Here is a 17,769-nt window from a genome sequence, read left to right as displayed (position 1 = left end):
TCCAGCTTTTGCTTCTCTCTCTTTGCCCGTTGCACTTCCCTAATAGTCCTTTCACCCCCCATCCTTCCCACCTTAGTTTATTCTTTTGCTCTCGTTAGATTTAAAAAAAAAAGATAACTCTAAATTCATTAAGTTTAAAGCTTATCCCCAAATAATATAATGGGGCGATAATAAGCCTTTTGCCTTGGCAATGGTAGTGATATTGCTGTAGAATCTAAGTTGTTTAATCACCTGTCTTCCCAGAATTCTCAGCTTTTGACCTGTCCTGTGATGTTAAATCGTCTTGTTAACTGACTCTTTGCTTGTTGTCAGCAGAACTGTGTAAATTAACCTACTGTTAATGTAAATTAAGAATTAATTTTCACATGTGACGTAGATTATTTAGTATATAAAGTTTTAACTGAAAACTTTGTGCCAAATTATAAGGAATATAATAATATTTTTATGCTGTCTTTCTTCTCTCCGTATTTAAATCTCCAGAATCTATTGGTAAGTGCTTAGTTCTGAAGCGCACTTCACCCCCACTAATTTCCATATTCAGATTATTATTATATTACTATGATGATGATTATTCTTAAAATGCATGGCATGCATTTTACTAACAGTCAGTGTAGTCACCAGATCTCCGTAGTGGCGCACACACACACCTCCACAGAAATGTTGTATCGATCATAGCAACACCTGTCTAGAAGAAACAGTACACAAGTATCACATAGAGTGCAGTGAATGCCATAATCCAACTTAAACTGCAGTGTTTGTTTCCAGATAGACTTCAGTGTATCCTCTCTCTCTATCTATATATATATATAGAATATATATATATATATACACACCCTTAAATAGAATATCCAATATTTTCCTAAACTATGTATTAAATACATTATTGTAAAGTATTTCTTTAAGGATGTGAGGCATATACGATATATTTCTAACCCTTTATAACCAAACACTTAAGAACTCAGATGCTTCTCTGAGAGTGGCAATGCTGCTTTTTGTGGCCTTTGCCCTTTGTGGTACAGTGCAACTTGCTTTTATAATCTAATAATACTATCTAATATATTCCTGTTTTAAAAGTATAGTAATTCAAGTTTTTTTAAGACCTTATTTAATTCTGTAAATCTAATTTGATTCTTCTTCCAAAGCCCTAGCCTCCTTCTTCTCGTACTAATGCTTCTTCTTTCTAATCTTATTTGCATTCATATTATCCACCCAGGTGGTACACCAATAAGAGGTAAGAGTGCTGAACTAACGTTCACAGAATGATCTTACTCATTCTTTCTGTCCTTTCATCCTTCTCATCTTTGTCCTGTTAAAAAACAACAACACAGAAATGTCCATCATCTTTATTTTTTCCTTTATTCTATTTGGTTATGATCAGTGATTCTCATGTTGTGACCTTTATTTCCACTTCCCTTTTCCTTTCCCTTATTTTGTTTCTTCATTTTTGAAAAAGATATATTTAATTTGTGATATACTTCAAAGGAAGCATATCCAGGTCTTTTGGCCATAGCCCAGTCACAGCGTACCATTTGTCCCTCTTTTTTTCTTTTTTCTTCTTCTTCTTCTTCGTCTTCTTTTTTTCTTTTCTCTTTCTTTTTTTTTTTTTGTTCAACTAGAACAAAAAAAAAAGATCATTTTTTTTCTTCCTTAGCTGTTCTTGTTCTGGACCAAAGGCAAGGTGGTCTGGAGAACAGTTGCAGACATGCAGAAGACAACATGGAATATCTTCTTTTTGTCTTTATCTTTCAAAAAAGGTTTTTCGTTTTTGTTGTTCTCCAATTCTTTTTTTCTTTTAACTTCATAAAGTTGAAAATGTTTTTCCCCCCCTACAAAATTACAGCAATGCTTTTTTTTTTCCTTGTTGTTTTTTGTTTTTTTTGTTTTTCTTGGATTTACCCCATCTCTGGATTTTTGGATCTTCTGATCTTCAGGCTTTGGAAATGAAAGGTTAATGAGTCGTCATTCTTGGTGGTGTATGGTATTGCTGGTTTTTGATACTTTGACAAAAAATGTTCACTTCTTTTATAATTCTTGTTTTGTATTTTTCTTGGGTTTTGTGACACCACACTGCTAATCCCACTCGTGGATTTTGATGGGTGTCTTAGGGGGGGCCCTCCTGAGGTCCTCAGCAGTGGTTGGTTGGTTCTTCCTTGTTGGCATAGACCATGCTTTTAAACTTTTTTTTGTCTTCTAATTCAACTGCTCTTTGTTTTTCAGCAAACGTACTAAAAGATTGTAAGTTGTGGCAAACCGTCTTTCTTTTCTTACCAATCTGCATGTCTTAAGGGAGTTTTATTTCTTTAAGAGAATATTTTGATAATTATGAATGACTAATGCAGTTTCTTTTTTTTTAACACTTTAAGCAGCTTTTTTGTTCTTGCTGCACATTTTTGGCTTTCTTCAGCAGAAGACTTTCTTGAAACCTGTCCTGTCTTTTTTGAGAGTACCACCTTTTGCACTACTTTTGTTACAAAAAATAAAGAAACTCAGAAAAATAGAACAACCCAACAACTTAATCTCTTTTGTTTTATTTAAAAGCCATACTTCCTTGAAGCAGTCTCACCCATCTTCATTTTAATGGTCGAGGGGGAAAAAAAGTATTGTTTAAAAAGTGATTTTTTCTGCCAAATGCAAATTGTTTCCTGTGCTAGCACTGATGATGTGAAAAAAATAATCTTTGTTTTTTTCATCGCATCATTTTCTGTCTGTGCACCTTAGCAAGAAAATGAACCGACGTTGAGTGGACCTTCGCATACAGGGCTTTTCGTATTGTTAAGCGGTGTATAATTATGGATCTAGAAAACCTTCTCTGACCATGTCTTTGGCTATATATTTTATATTCATACAGGTGCCCTCCAAATTGAACTGAGTGAAGAATCTGACCAAGGCAAATATGAGTGTGTTGCAACCAACAGTGCGGGTACACGCTATTCTGCACCTGCCAATCTGTATGTCAGAGGTAGGAATGACATAACCCTGGCATCCACTCTTCATTCAGGCTCAGGGGGTGTTGAGATACTCTGAGGATCTGTGCAGTTAACTTAGTAATAAACAAACTGCTATGGTAAAAGTAACAGTAACTAAATATGTTTTAAAAGTTTAGACTCTAGAGGACAGGGAATTTTTTAAAAAGCACTATTGAGTTCAATCTATCCTGTGACTTAAGGTTTGTAAGTATATTTACACTTTTACATCTTGGCTTCTATTTTTCCTGCATTGATTTAGACCCGTGCTTTGCATTTTTTATTATTATTATTTTGTTTTTTTTTTCTTTCTTTTGTGTTTTCTTTTCAAACTCCTGAGGTAGTTGCTTGGTATGCTACTAATCAGCTCTGGGTGTAACTTTAAGGCAATGGGGTGTATGTCTACATAACCTCTGCTGCTGAGTTGCAAAGGAAAAGCTTCAAACTTTAAAATAATATATGCAGAGCACAATTGTATATTCTTCTTCCTTTTTTATTTCTTCTTTACACACACACATCTATCTATCTATCTATCTATCTATCTATCTATCTATCTATCTATCTATCATGTGGGGGGGTATAAACACACACACACACACACACACATATATATACATAAAAATATTTTATTTAAACATTATCAGAAAAGTGTAATCCCTGCCACTGCAGGAATGAAGCTGGCTGTACTTTAAAAATTAATTGCTTGTCTATATGACAGGTATGAATTATGAGGATACATTCATATTTCCCTGTACAGTAATAGAAATGATTAATTTTAAAATCTGTGAAAGTGTTCTTTTGATTTCAAACAGAAAGAAGTGGTTCCTCTTTGACAGTATTTCCAACAGCTGGTTCATGTAGCTTTCTGTACAATATAAAGCCTATGCTTCAATACCTATAATATATATATATATATATATATATATATATATATATATATATATATATATATGTCTGCAAACTAAGGGGATGCAGAAAATATGTGTGAAAGCTGAAACAGCTTTAAGCTTGTTACTGTAGTGTGGGTGATCTTACCAAAAATATCTAGCTTGATCTTGAAATTTTTGTGAGAAATAATGTTTCAATCAACCTGTTTTGTTTTCTTTTTTGTTTTGTTTTGGGTGGTTTTTTGGCCCAAGAAAAGTTTCATGGCATCCTTAGAAAGTTGTTTGATCCTTTTTCCCTCCCTCAAAAAAATACTGACTTTCCTGTACTGCATGAAGCATGTGTACCTTTTTTATCCAAAGGAAAATTTCAAAATAATGCTAGCTATTGTTTCTAACACCGTAATAGCGGCGAGAAATTGCTAACTTTTCAAGCTGACATAGGAAGGTTTAATTAGAGCAAATAAAGATGTTCAAGTAGCAGTTGAAAGCCTTGATATGGCCTTTTTACTCTCTCTGTGTTTCCCTTGTTTTTCTCCTTTCCTCATTTCATTGTGTTCTGCATCAAACCCCCTACATCCCTCAGAGCTGCGAGAAGGTTGGTGTGTTTTTTACTTTTTACCCACCTTACAAAACTATTAATTAAACCAATAACAAAGAATACAAATGAAATGAATGTAGCTGCATTGTGGCCTTTTTTAAGTTAACGTTATGTTTAAGCAGAGAATGCCCTGGTCATGGCTTTTGATTCGTGCAAATGTCTAACTGTTGTGCATGATGAGAATGAACTTGGGTGCATGGCAACCTGTAACTTTTAACACTAAGGTTTGGTAAACTTGGTCAGTGTTCCTGCTTTTTTCTTTTCCTTTAATTTCTTGTTTATATTGATGCCTGCTGTTCAAGAATGATTTCCTCTGAAATCTGTTCCCTGCAATTGCTTCTCTAAGCAGCCCAAGCATGAAAACTAAACTCCCCTCTGTTTAAAACAATTCTGTTTGATACTACGAATTCCACATTGCCTGCTTCTTGCTTTGTGTGGCCTCTGAATTGGCTGCTGAAGGCATGTTATGCCGTTTGCTTGTTTCCCCATGCCTGTCATTCACTCACGAGGCCATCGCAGTAAGTCCCTCTTGAGTCAATAGTAGTTCACCAAAATTTAACTAAATCCAGCAGAAAGGTTTCAAACTAATACAATGTTTATTCTGTTTCTCATAGTGCCTTATTTTATTTTTTGTTTTTTACTGATTAAAAATAATGTTTTACGATTAGCTTCTGGTTCATCAACCTCAAATAAATACAGTGCGGAGTACTTTGTCCAATTAAAGGCCTAAATACAAACCTACCTCTCTGTCACTTCTCCCTCTGCCTCCTCCTACACACATATGTGCACACACAGAGAATATCTGAAGCAGGAACACTGATTTATTGTTGCCTGGTAATTTTTTCTCGGTGTTGTGTTTACCTAACTATTAACTATTCTGTTAATGCGATATCCTGCTATGTGTTTTCAATCAGCTGCTCCACATTTTGAATATAGAAAACCTCTAATATGACTAATCCTAGTAGTTTACTTTGCTTTCCTTACATGCAAACACAGTAGAATCCTGAATGTTAAATGTTCTGCTCTTTCCCCAGTGGCCCCACCTAACAGATGCTTCATAACAACCTGAGCTTAATCTAATATCCTCCTCCCTCTAACCCTATCCTCCTTTAAATTCCTGTTTCTGTCAACCCATCCAACCCCCAGTTTTTAGTTTTATTCTTTCTCCTAATAACTTTTCCTTTTTGGTTTTAGCAGTTTTGTTTCTTTCTGTAATTTTGATTCTCCAACATTTTCCTGAGCATGATTCTCTACAGATTCTGTCATTTGCTTGCCTGCATGACCAAATCCAGTACTCATACTGGTTTTGCCTTGTTTCTTCTCCTGTGACTATATATATATTTCTATGTTTGTTTCAGTGTTAGTGTGAGGTCTTGAGGCTGCATCCACTTTGAGTCTGAAAGCAAATCAAATTGCACTTTCAGTGTATTGTAGGTGATGTGTTTCAGGGCTGTGATGTGACAATGTGGTCCAGCACATTTATTCACATCAACTGGAAGTACGCAGCATTGAAGTTGGTTTTGGTACTCAACTCAAGCATGCTGTTAACCCTCCAGTTTTCTTCTGTGCATATTATATATATCTATATATATATATGCATACAAACTACATGCATATATATATATGTGTGTGTGTGTGTGTGTGTAACTTTTGCATGGTGTTTGTGTATTGTTAGTATATAGTTAGTCAATTGTGGGCCCCTAGTAGGTCTGAATCAACTTTTGTATGAATGTGTCTAATGATATCAACAAGTAAATATAGTATAATTTACTTTGTGTGCAGACAATATACTTGTGTAGTCTGTATATTTTATTTTTTGGCAAATTGGAATAACATGTTTAAAATGTTAAATTGTGTCTGTACAGTTCATGTAGTCTATATGCAAAACTCATTTTCCCTTTTTGTATATGTTATTACTTTTTTTGTGTTTTGTTCCAGTTCGCCGGGTCCCACCAAGGTTCTCTATCCCACCTACCAATCATGAGATCATGCCAGGAGGGAGTGTTAACATCACCTGTGTTGCCGTGGGGTCCCCAATGCCATATGTGAAATGGATGCTGGGGGCTGAAGATCTGACACCCGAAGATGATATGCCAATAGGGAGGAATGTCCTTGAGCTTAATGATGTCAGGCAGTCTGCAAACTACACTTGTGTTGCTATGTCCACCCTTGGTGTTATAGAAGCAATAGCACAGATAACTGTCAAAGGTACTTTACATATATAATCTGTGTATATGTAGACATGACTTGTTCTTTGTTTTTCTGACACAGTTGTTAAAAATTGATAACTTCCTTAAAGAAGAAGATGATCTGTATTAGCTTTAGGCCAAATTCTGGCTTCAAGTAGCAGAAGTGTGTAGTGTAGGGTGTAACTGTGCTCGGCACCCAGGACTGTAAGTCACCTTGTTACCTACTGTGTCCAGTGAGAGGAAGTCTGTCTTAAAATAATAGGAGGTCATCGTGTCCAATCCCCTGCTCAAAGCAGGACCAACGCCAGCTAAATCATCCCAGCCAGGGCTTTGTCAAACAGGGCCTTAAAAACTTCTAAGGATGGAGATTCCGCCACCTCCGTAGGTAACCCATTCCAGTGCTTCACCACTCTCCTAAAATAGTGTTTCCTAATATCCAACCTAGACCTCCCACACTGCAACTTGAGACCACTGCTTCTTGTTCTGATTTTGAGTCATCTCCTGATGACTAATTTCTACTCCAAGTCCATAAAGCATATTTTCAATATTAATATATTATTCCTTAAATATTACCTGTCTGTACATCTCACAATGATCAAGAATCTTGACAAATTACAAGCTCTCTGTAGATACCTTGTATGTTATTCTTTATGGCCAAATGTCTTTAAGAGGTGTTTGGTGTGTGAGTTTGTCTGGTCTGAAGTGAGAGTTTTTTTGCAAAGAACAGGGGACCCTTTGCCAAGGGGTTCCATGTAGGATTACCATATTTCAGGTTCCCAAAAAGATGATGCTGGAGGAGAAGGGGGTGTTGGAGGGGGGTAGAGTGGGGGTCCTGGAGAGGTGTATATGTATTGGGAAGGGTAACTGGGGGATGCTGGAGGGCATACCTGTGGCAGAAGTATTCAGTGGAGGTGGGGGGCAGTGTTGTTCGCTGTCACAGTGGCAGGGCGGCTGTTGCAAGCCCAGGACACAGCACCAGCTGTCAGTCAGCATCTCCCTGCAGGGCCCCCTCAAAGACCTGGGAACCAGGGCTGCAGGCAAATGGTCCAATCAGCTGGGGATACAGGGAGGGACCAGTTGGGAAGCAGACTGATTGGGGTTCATTCTGAGCTATAATGTTTGCTCTGCAATAACACCAGACTTTGACCCTTATTTCAAAATTCCACCCAGACGGAGAGTGGACTACAAAAAAAAAAAGGTCATGTCCAAGAAAACCTGGATGTATGGTAACCCTATGTCCATAGGCTTTAAGAATAGCCACAGAAAATCATTTAGGACTCGACTTTTGACTTGGAGTACATGCCTATGCAAGAAAGTAAAAGCAAATGAGAACAACCCCCTTAAAACCCTGAATAGTCTACCTGGACCTTGAATCCAGGCACACAGCAATAAGTGCTGTATACCTACTTACTTCCTCTTCAGGATACATAAACACAACAGAGTGAGGTAGGGGGAGAATCTTAGCTCTGCTCCCCACTCACTGGCCAATGCACCTGAAGCAAGTGTGTAATAGTTAGCTGCTGATGTTAACTTCCATCCAGAGCAAGGAGGAAGCAAGAATTGTGACTGGAAGGCCTCCTGGGGTGGTGCAGTTCAAGGATGTGCCTAAACTCACTACACAGTACATAAGATCCAGTACCAAAGTACTGAGCATGCCCCATGAGGTGTTGATTCCCCTAATCTCATACTGACTGCAGGCAGAGATCAGTTCAATTCCTTACAGGATCAGCCCTTATAGTATAGTTGCACTTCAAAACGTGTCCTTGTTTGCAATGTTCTTTGAATTTAGTCCATCTATCTGGCCTACTCCTGCATTACTAAAATTATAAACTACCGATTCAGGCAGCAATAATATTAGTAGATAAGCAAACCTCTCATTTCATTACTGTGTTTTGCTACCTTCATTCTAGCTAAATCAAGGGCCGTATACTTTTCAAAAGCAGCAATGGTTAAAAACTTGATGGCTGATTTTCAGAGTTATTGGTTGTCTGCAACTCCTGCTGAGTTCATTAGAAACTGAAGGTATCCAACACCTCTGCAAATCAAGCCTTAACAGTGCACGCTCTCTCTCTGCATGGCTGTTCTTGTGCAGGTGCTTAGTGGATCTATGGTAAAAATCATTATTGTGCCATATATCAGAAGACCTTTTTTAATGTGGGATATGAGATATTTCTGTGTTCTCTATTAAATTTCTGGAATAAATCACAGTACTAAACCATTGGATTTCCTAATTCTAAATAGGGGATGTAGCTCCTACCCAAATCAACTACATTTCAACCCATTTCATGTCATGATTTGCTTTGTTTGATTTCATATCACACGTTAAGAGTAAAGAATGATTGGTATGTACTATTTATTAACTTAATTTTATGGTATTATTTTTAGCCTTACCCAAACCTCCAGGAACTCCTGTGGTGACGGAAAGCACGGCAACAAGCATAACGTTGACTTGGGATTCTGGGAACCCTGAACCAGTCTCTTACTACATAATCCAACATAAACCTAAAAACTCTGAGGAACCATATAAAGAAATTGATGGGGTGGCTACAACGCGCTACAGTGTTGCAGGCCTAAGCCCATATTCAGAATATGAATTCAGGGTAGTTGCTGTAAATAATATTGGACGGGGCCCACCCAGTGAGCCAGTGTCAACAAGGACCTCAGAACAAGCACCATCTAGTGCACCTCGCAGTGTACAGGCTCGTATGTTGAGCTCAACTACAATTTTAGTACAATGGGAAGAACCTGAGGAACCAAATGGCCAAATTCAAGGATACAGAGTTTATTACACCATGGACCCCACCCAACACGTCAACAGCTGGATGAAACACAATGTGGCTGACAGCCATATCACCACTATTGGAAATTTAGTACCACAGAAAACATATTCTGTGAAGGTTCTTGCTTTTACTTCTGTTGGGGATGGACCCCTCTCTGCTGACATTCAAGTCATCACTCAGACAGGAGGTAAGACTGCAATATGGTGGAATAAATTACATACATGTAGAAATTGGGCAGAGAGTATTTGAGTGAGTGAATGTTGGGAAATAAATATTTCCAAGAGATGTCCAGAGCTTTCTTTTTATCTTCCAAAATGTTGCCTATTAAAAGGCATCATTCACAAACCATCTTTCTACCATTCCACAGCCCTTGCAGTCATTAAAATGGAGGAAATTATCGTCTTTATCATCAAATCTTCCATTCCCTTTTTCAGAAATGTATAAATATCAAACAATTCTACCAAAGCAACAGTATTCTCAGTGAGACTGTGGAGAAAGCTAAATGTTGTGGCCACTGCTTGGCTGAGACAGTACTTCTGATGCTAAGTACCACACTATGTTTGTCCAGCAGTTATTAGCTGGCATTTTTACTGGTCTTGTCCTTGAATATTCTGTGGAGTTGATTTTAATGTAGATTGTATATGGGGCATCATATGTTAGATCATTTTTGTTAACATTGATTTGGAGATGTAAAATACGTATATACTATACATACATGCACATACATATACATATATCTGTATATTTTGAAAATGTTTAAAATCATATTAAAACAGTGTATATGTACACAGAAGCACATCCATGCACTTCTGATTTATAAACTTCCCTTCCCCACTCATCAACAGAAAGCACCATAGCTCTAGGTAAAACAAGGTCACTATTTCTTTGTTTTACGTTTGCAGGTAGGTTTTGTTTGTGTACGGGACCTTTACGTCTATGAGTTAATTTTATTATCAAATCACTAGCAAGCTCAGTGAATGCAAAGAATGTTTATGAAATCAAAAGCCAGAAATTCTGGTTGTGCTAAACTTCAGAAATTATTTTATTGTAGCTCTATGGAATAACAACTCCCTATTATTTACTGTTCTTGAACAGTTTTCAGAGTGGTAGCAGTGTTAGTCTGTATCAGCAAAAAGAACAAGGAGGACTTGTGGCACCTTAGAGACTAACAAATTTATTTGAGCATCAGCTTTGTTTATTTATTTACTTATGTTCAAATACATTTGTTAGTCTCTAAGGTGCCACAAGTACTCCTCCTTCTTTTTGTTCTAGAACAAGATGTGTGAAATATTGCCATAGTTCAGTGATCATCTAGAAATATAGAATGCTACTTGTAAGTCAGTTGATTTTTTTAGCACTAGCAAAGTTTCTTGTAGTAGAAGTTCAAGGTCCCTCAACTTTTGAAAAACCTGTCTCCACAATATAACTCAAGGCATTGGATCAAACTCTGCCATTGTTTACCTGCATGCAAATCCACTGACTTCTGTGGAGTTACATGTGTGTAAATGGAGAACAGAATTTGATTCGTTGTCTTGGAATTTCTGCAAGTACTGTATAATAATGGGGAAATGTGTGTACAGTCTTTAAAATTATTTAAAATTAGAAGTTTATTCATTAGTTTTTCTAATATACCTAATGGCAATGTAATTGATATTTGTACGTATATTTAGATAGTGAACACTAATTCTGGCTTTTTGACATATTTGTGACATTTTTCAGAGGCCAGTCTTTAGATTGCCATATTGCTCTCCGCTTTCTAGCTTAGTGATAGATTGTATTAGATGGAGACACAACAAGCTGTTCAACCATTTTGTTCGGGAAGGGCCTGGTCCTGATCTGTTTGAGGTCAGTAGGAATTTGTCATTAACTCCTACAGAGCAACTATTTCCTGCTGTGGTCCAGTTGGACTGACCCAAGTTATGTTACTGAGCATAGTCACCTGAGGAGTTCTCCATGTATTTAAACATTTCTGGCATCCTTGTGCTGTTAAAACTTGATCACTTAATATGCCCTCCTGTGCTGTTTCTTCTTGTTGCTGTAACATGAAGTCATGATAATGATGATGCTATTGGAGTGATTCTCAGTGCCAGTCTTTTCACTTTGGGAACTGACTTGACCTGACATTTTATTTTTACACTGTCTCATAAAAACAACAGTTTTGAGAGAGGAGAGGCTTTTTAAAGCATGAGCCTGATGGAAAATGCATGGACGCATGTGAGCATTTTCAATCAACAGGATAGCGGTAGAGAAGCTGGACCTAATACAGCACTCCAGCAGGGGTGTTGGAAGTAGGGATGCTGGGGGTATGGCAGCACCCCCCTAACTTGAAATATTTTCCATCATACACAGGGTTTACAGTTTTGTTCAATGGTTTTCAGCACCCCCACTATACAAATTGTTCCAACGCCAGTGCACTCCAGCTTAGAGCAGCGCCAAACCTCGATCTAGATCCAAATTTTGTGAATGGTCCATCTTTGTAATGAGATTAATGAAAACTTCAAATACATATCCTCCCTCCTCTAAAATTTGGAGTATTCAAATCTACATTTTTGTGGCTTGAATCCCTCTCTCTCTTCTGTGTGTATGTGTGTGTGTATATATAAAAATATACACACAGAGAGAGAATGCCATAAGAAGCAGGACCTGGAATGGTGGTTGGGTTTGGGGTTCTTTGTTTGTTTTTTCTCTGTATAGAACTTAAAAACAAATGAATAACTATTTCAATTGTGTAAGCTATCACTCGATGGACCAAATCATGCTCCCATGGAAATCAGTGACAAAACTCCAATTGACTTCACTGAGGCCAGCATTTGTGTCCTAGAGTTTGATTGACAGCAGTGCCATTCAACATTATGATAGCTTGGTTTCCTTCAAAGCCTTTTTCTATTATGTGCATTGTGATCATTGGGAGGTAGGAAAATGTTCTGAGGATTTTGAAAAAGAAACACATTTGCAAGGGTTTTATTTTCAGCACCAGCATAATTAATATTCAAGTTAAATATGACAAAATGGTGCTAAAGAAACAGGCATCTTGAGTTTTACTTCTTGCTTTCTCGGTCATCTGAGTGGATCTGGTCAAAAATTTAATTGAAACTTTTTCAATTAAAAATTTGGTTTTCTAATAAACAATTTTTTTGCAAAAAGTGTCTGCTTCCATTAAAAATTTTACCTTTTTATGAAAAACCTGAACACCCTGAAAAACACAAAGTTTTTTATTTGGAACCATAATCTAAACATTACATTTCAGCTCAGTTCTCATTAAAATCTGTCCCCCTGAGCTCCCACGGTGCATCATAGGAGTAGTAGTTTGGGTACCTCATACCCACAATCTTCTTTATGGGCTGGACTCTATGCCCAAACTACATGTCCCATGTTGCACCATGGCTATGGGACTCTTATGGTGCATCTCAATGGTTCAGCAAGAGGGGAGATTATGGGCCTCATGTAAGAGTCCAATCAGGGATCCCAGCTCACTGAGGATAATGGCATGGCGCAAGGCATGCAAACTACAATTCCCAAGAGCCACGACTGCAGCTCAAGCAGATATGGCTTAATATCTAACTAATCCAGAATGAAACAATTCAATTAAGATGTTGACCACAAATATTTGGTTTTTCTATCTTTTTTCTATCTTCATCAAAAAGATGATTTTTCCATGGCATGTAGTACAACTATCCCAAGTTGCTTTTATTGTGGTTCAGTTTCACATGAGTGGGTTCAGGGTGAAATATTGTAGCTCTCTAGCTGAGGGTCTAGCATGTCTTAGAAAGTCATTTACTATTCAAAGCAGTGGCTCAAATATATATTTTAAGGAGTGACTTGTCCAGAAAAGGGGATTTTGACTGCTAGGATGGAATGGCAGTCTACATTTCATTCTTTTTTGTCTGAGGATAACTATTTGGTTCTAAACTGTGAGCAGTTGAAAGTGTTGTCTTTGTTGTATAATAAGCAGCAAATTGTTTAAAAGAGTAGCTTAAATCTGAGTTCTCTGGTATTGTTTTCCTTGCATTTCTTTAACTACAGTAAATCCAGGCAGATGACATCCTGATTTCTTATGATTTACAGTTGTTCTGTTCTTTCACCGTAAATCTTGGAAAAGCCTCTTGATCTTACCTTATGAAGTTGTCAGCAGCAACTCCATAGTTAAGGGTTGCATTTAGTTTTCAAAGTTGGGGTTTCAGTCTGTTTGTCATTGATTAAAGCAAATATTTGCCATAATCAAATTTAACACACCTGCTGTTAGAGCACAGTTGTATATTTGTGGAACATTACAAATAAACACTTGGGACAATTTAAGATTTTGAAGAAATTTTAAAATAATTCCCTTTTGAAGAATAAGGACTGGTCTCTAACATGCTTTTATATCCCTGTAGCTTACAGTTGCCTTATTTTTAACACTTGTGTTTAACACACAGAGGTTAATTTAAAAAAATGAAAACAAAAATAATTATAATTCTTCATCACTATAATGATTTTTATGCCATCGAAACAAATGGATAACATTTTCATCATGATAGCCAACATATTAAAAATGTAGCTATTAAAAGCCAACATAGAAAATGTTAGAACAGACCCTTTTGAACAGGGGAAACTGGATATCAGTAGGTTTGTGCAGAAAGACCCTGATCCTGCATCATTAACATCAATGGGAGCTTTGCCCCTGACGTCAATGACTGGAGGATCAAGCCATGTATATTCTCTATATGATGTGACTCCTGCAAATGCTGGACTTCAGCATGGACAAATTCATATATATACTGAATTGTGATGTTCACTCCTAATTTATATTGCCCCTCTTGTAAACTATGTCTCTGGTTCCTGGTCCCCATTCCCAGCTAATTCACTACAAAACTTGCTATTACATTTTCCCTGAAACACAATCCTCACTTTTTTAATTTTCTCAAACCAACATGCCAGAGCAGACTCCGGGTGCATCCTTCATCTTGCACGCCTCATAAAAACAATCTTCCGGCTGGGTCTCGGGGCCAGGGGTATTCCTAAACTCTGCAGAGAGGGGAAAGTCACTTAAGAGGAGCAAAGGATCTTGCTTTTATTAGCTTCCCATACCAGGAAGAACCACTATGTAGGGACTGGGAGCATTGCAGGGAGAACCAGACACTCCACAGGACAGGGAATTCCAGGAGGCATAGATAACTCTGGGAAACTCCTACATTTTAAAAAAATTACTATATAAAACCCATTGTTAATGCTAAGCTATGTAACATGAACGTTAAAGTGTATGTACAGTCACCACGGAACATTATAGTTAAGAAAGCATTTGAATGCATGGAAAGGAAAAATTATAGGAAGATCAGATATCTGACTGTCTTTTAAATAAATGTAAAAGGGAAAATATTATATTACACATTGAACAAAACCTTATTGTAAAGCTAATGAGTTGGATTTGGGGGGGGGGGGGTTCTGTTTCTAATAGAAGGATTGAAATGCAGAGAAAAACATGCAATTATAAACAAATTATTCTTGCAATTCTATACTGTAGCTCAGTAGAAGATTCTGACACCTTTCATGAACATCAAACACATGCAAAAATGTAATAATAATAAAATGTCCTGTTAAAATTAGTTTCTTGCCTAACCATCAGCAGTAATTTGAGTCCAGTTCAATCAATCATTTTGGCATCATCACTTCCCTCCTTCCTCTGTGTACGGCCCCATGTTAAAAAACTCTGTAGATGAAAATGAAGTCAAAAAATAATGCATTTTGCTCACCTAAGGCCCTAAAATTCCCTGGAGTGTCAGACATGGAGGAAGTAGAAAACAGTGCTAAATGCCCCGGAAATGCCAAAAGAGAGAAAGTGATAGTCCTGCAGCATCCTGTCTGGGAGCTCAGGGAAGGCTGTCTATGCCATGGCTATTCAGCTGGATCTCCAAAAGGCTTGGGACAGGGAAAAAAGCGAGGGGTGGGGGTGCAGCTGAGCACCAAGGAGGTGCAGTGTAGAATAGTGCCAAAGAAACTGGCTATCTTCCCTAAAATTGGCAGTGGAATTGCTGAGTAATATAATGCTGATGAGGGAGCCGTAGGGTAACCAGACAGCAAGTGTGAAAAACTGGGACAGGGAGTGGTGGGAAATAGGAGCCTATAAAAGAAAAAGACCCAAAAATCAGGACTGTCCCTATAAAATTGGGACATCTGGTCACCCTAGAGCCATGCTGCATTGTGGGAAAGAGGACCTAATGCAGAAGGTAACCATTCAGATAACCCCAGCTTTCTTTACATATCTCAGTATCTGTAGGGATAACCCTGCTGATATAAAGGTGTCCCTAGGTGAAGAGGGCCACACCCTCAGACCCCTGCAATCAGATCCTATGGTGTAGCATTCCCTACACACAATGCAGCAATCTACAGGAAATTCTCTGAGCTGAAACTCATGGATTTCCTGGCTTTTATACAAGTTTTTGCATGCTAGCCACAGTATTATCGCTTCTTCTGTTCCATTTTCCAGCTTCCTTCTCCTGTTCTGTCCCTCCACTTCCCTTTCTCAGTGGTTCCTCTCCTCCTTTTAATCTACTCCTTTTCCCCTTCTGTTTTGCTTTTATTTGTTCTTCTAGGCTGTTTTTGTTTATTTTTTTTATTTTAAACTGAAAATGTGTACTTTTGTTTTATAAGCCATGGCAGCATTCTCTTCTTGCTCTGTGTTTTCTTCACTCTCTTCTTGTGCTATCTCTGACCTCTCATTCCTTTTATGTTATTTTTCTATCCTCCTGCTCAATTCATTCTTTGTATGCAAGGTTTATTTGCATCCCCACTTCCTTCCTCGCCTTCCTTCTACTTGAATAAAGTGACCCACTGGGCAGGTATGTGGGTTTTTTTTTTAAAAGTGACCTACTCAAAAATATACCTGCCTTGAGACACTGAATAAGTAGGGAATTTGAGCCTTGTAATGTAAAATACTATAAAGAATGCTGGAAATGCAAAGCACAGGTTACTGTGGACCTTTAACTTGAGTATAGGAGAGGGCACTGTGAAATACCTACAAGATAACTTCACTGCATCAATAGAATTAAACTGACCATATAACTGACCACATAAACTGACCATAAACTGACCATAACTGACCATAAACTGACCACATAAACACTCCCAGGAATACTTCTCCTGTTTTTTTCAATCATCAAACTATTTTCCTACAAGTAAATGTTTAATATATTTTTGAGTTTGTACCATCATATTTTTATTGCACTTTAGCATTGTTAGTTGTTCATTAACTTCTACAGCAGTTGGTTTACAGGTTTTGAGATTTTTGACAAAATGTACTGCACATTTACACTTTTTAATTAGTTAATCATTCTTCAATATTATCACTCTAGGTTTAAAACTGTAGAATTCTAAGGAGTCAGAAACCTCCAGGCTTATTTACACAAGTTACTTCTGTGTTAAGAGAGAGAGTAGACACAGACACAGGATTAATAAACTATCTTTGTTTGCTTTTAATTACCTTGTGTACTGTGCAGAGAGAATGTGGTATTTTAACAAAAATGGATATCAAGTGACAAAAAAAGAAAAAAATGTTTATTCCTAAACTGAAAGGGCTTCTTAGGAACAACTTTATGAAATTCTCAGCAAACACAAAATCTTGGCCCTTTCCAACTCCACTCAGCTTGTAACTTCTCCTGTTAAATCCTCCATGCCCACTTCCCGAACCTCTGACTCCTAAGCTACTTCTCTAAGAATCACGCTGCTTTCTATGTTTGCTTCTGGACATGCTTCCATGTGTACAAAGGACCAGGATAGGAACCATGATCTAGAGCAGGGTGGGCAAACTATGGCCCACAAGCCAAATCCAGCCCACCAGCCATTTTAATCTGGACCTCGAGCTCCCGCTTGGGATGGGAGTCTGGAGCTTGCTCTGCTCTGGGGCTCCAGCCGGGGAGGGGGTCGGGGCCACTCTATGCAGCTCCTGGAAGCAGCGGCATGGTCCCCCTCTGGCTCCTATGCATAGGGGCAGCCAGGGGTCTCCATTCTGCATGCTGCCCCCACCCCAAGCACCGCTCCCACAGCTCCCATTGGCTGGGAACCACAGACAATTCATGCACATCCAAGTGAAGCACTTTTCCATAAGTGGGAACCACAGCCAGTGGGCACTGCAGGGGTGGTCCCTGTGGATGGTGCAGCGTTCAGAGCCACCTGGCCGCACCTCCGCGTAGGATCCGGAGAAGGGACATGCCACTGCTTCCGGGAGCCGCTTGAGGTAAGGACTGCCCAGAGCCTGCACCCCTGAGCCTCTCACCTTGCCCCAACCCCCTCGTCCAGCCCTGATCCCCCTCCCTCCTTCTGAACCCCTCGTCCCAGGCTGGAGCACCCTCCTGCACCCCAAACTCCTCATGCCCAGCC

At 38.4% G+C, this 17,769-nt stretch overlaps 1 protein-coding gene across 43 annotated transcripts in view; it reads left to right on the top strand.

Moving 5' to 3' along the window:
* Window positions 1-17,769, top strand: part of PTPRD (protein tyrosine phosphatase receptor type D) — a 624,822-nt gene that overhangs the window by 438,394 nt on the left and 168,659 nt on the right. For 24 of the 43 annotated variants that reach the window (XR_013635846.1, XM_073345345.2, XM_078852932.1 and 21 more), the window contains 5 exons: window positions 1,214-1,231; window positions 2,849-2,959; window positions 4,434-4,445; window positions 6,387-6,656; window positions 9,023-9,604. Coding sequence is in view for 42 of the 43 variants with exons in the window: in XM_073345345.2 (XP_073201446.1) it covers window positions 1,214-1,231; window positions 2,849-2,959; window positions 4,434-4,445; window positions 6,387-6,656; window positions 9,023-9,604 (993 nt within the window). In the remaining variant the exon portion in view is untranslated. The remainder of the gene's footprint in view (window positions 1-1,213; window positions 1,232-2,848; window positions 2,960-4,433; window positions 4,446-6,386; window positions 6,657-9,022; window positions 9,605-17,769) is intronic. The other 19 variants (XM_078852933.1, XM_078852935.1, XM_078852921.1 and 16 more) reach the window with 3 other exon arrangements.

Source organism: Lepidochelys kempii, chromosome 5, assembly GCF_965140285.1.
Source record: "Lepidochelys kempii isolate rLepKem1 chromosome 5, rLepKem1.hap1, whole genome shotgun sequence".
In the NCBI taxonomy this organism is placed as follows: Eukaryota; Metazoa; Chordata; order Testudines; family Cheloniidae; genus Lepidochelys; species Lepidochelys kempii.
This window is presented reverse-complemented; position numbering and strand designations above follow the sequence as displayed.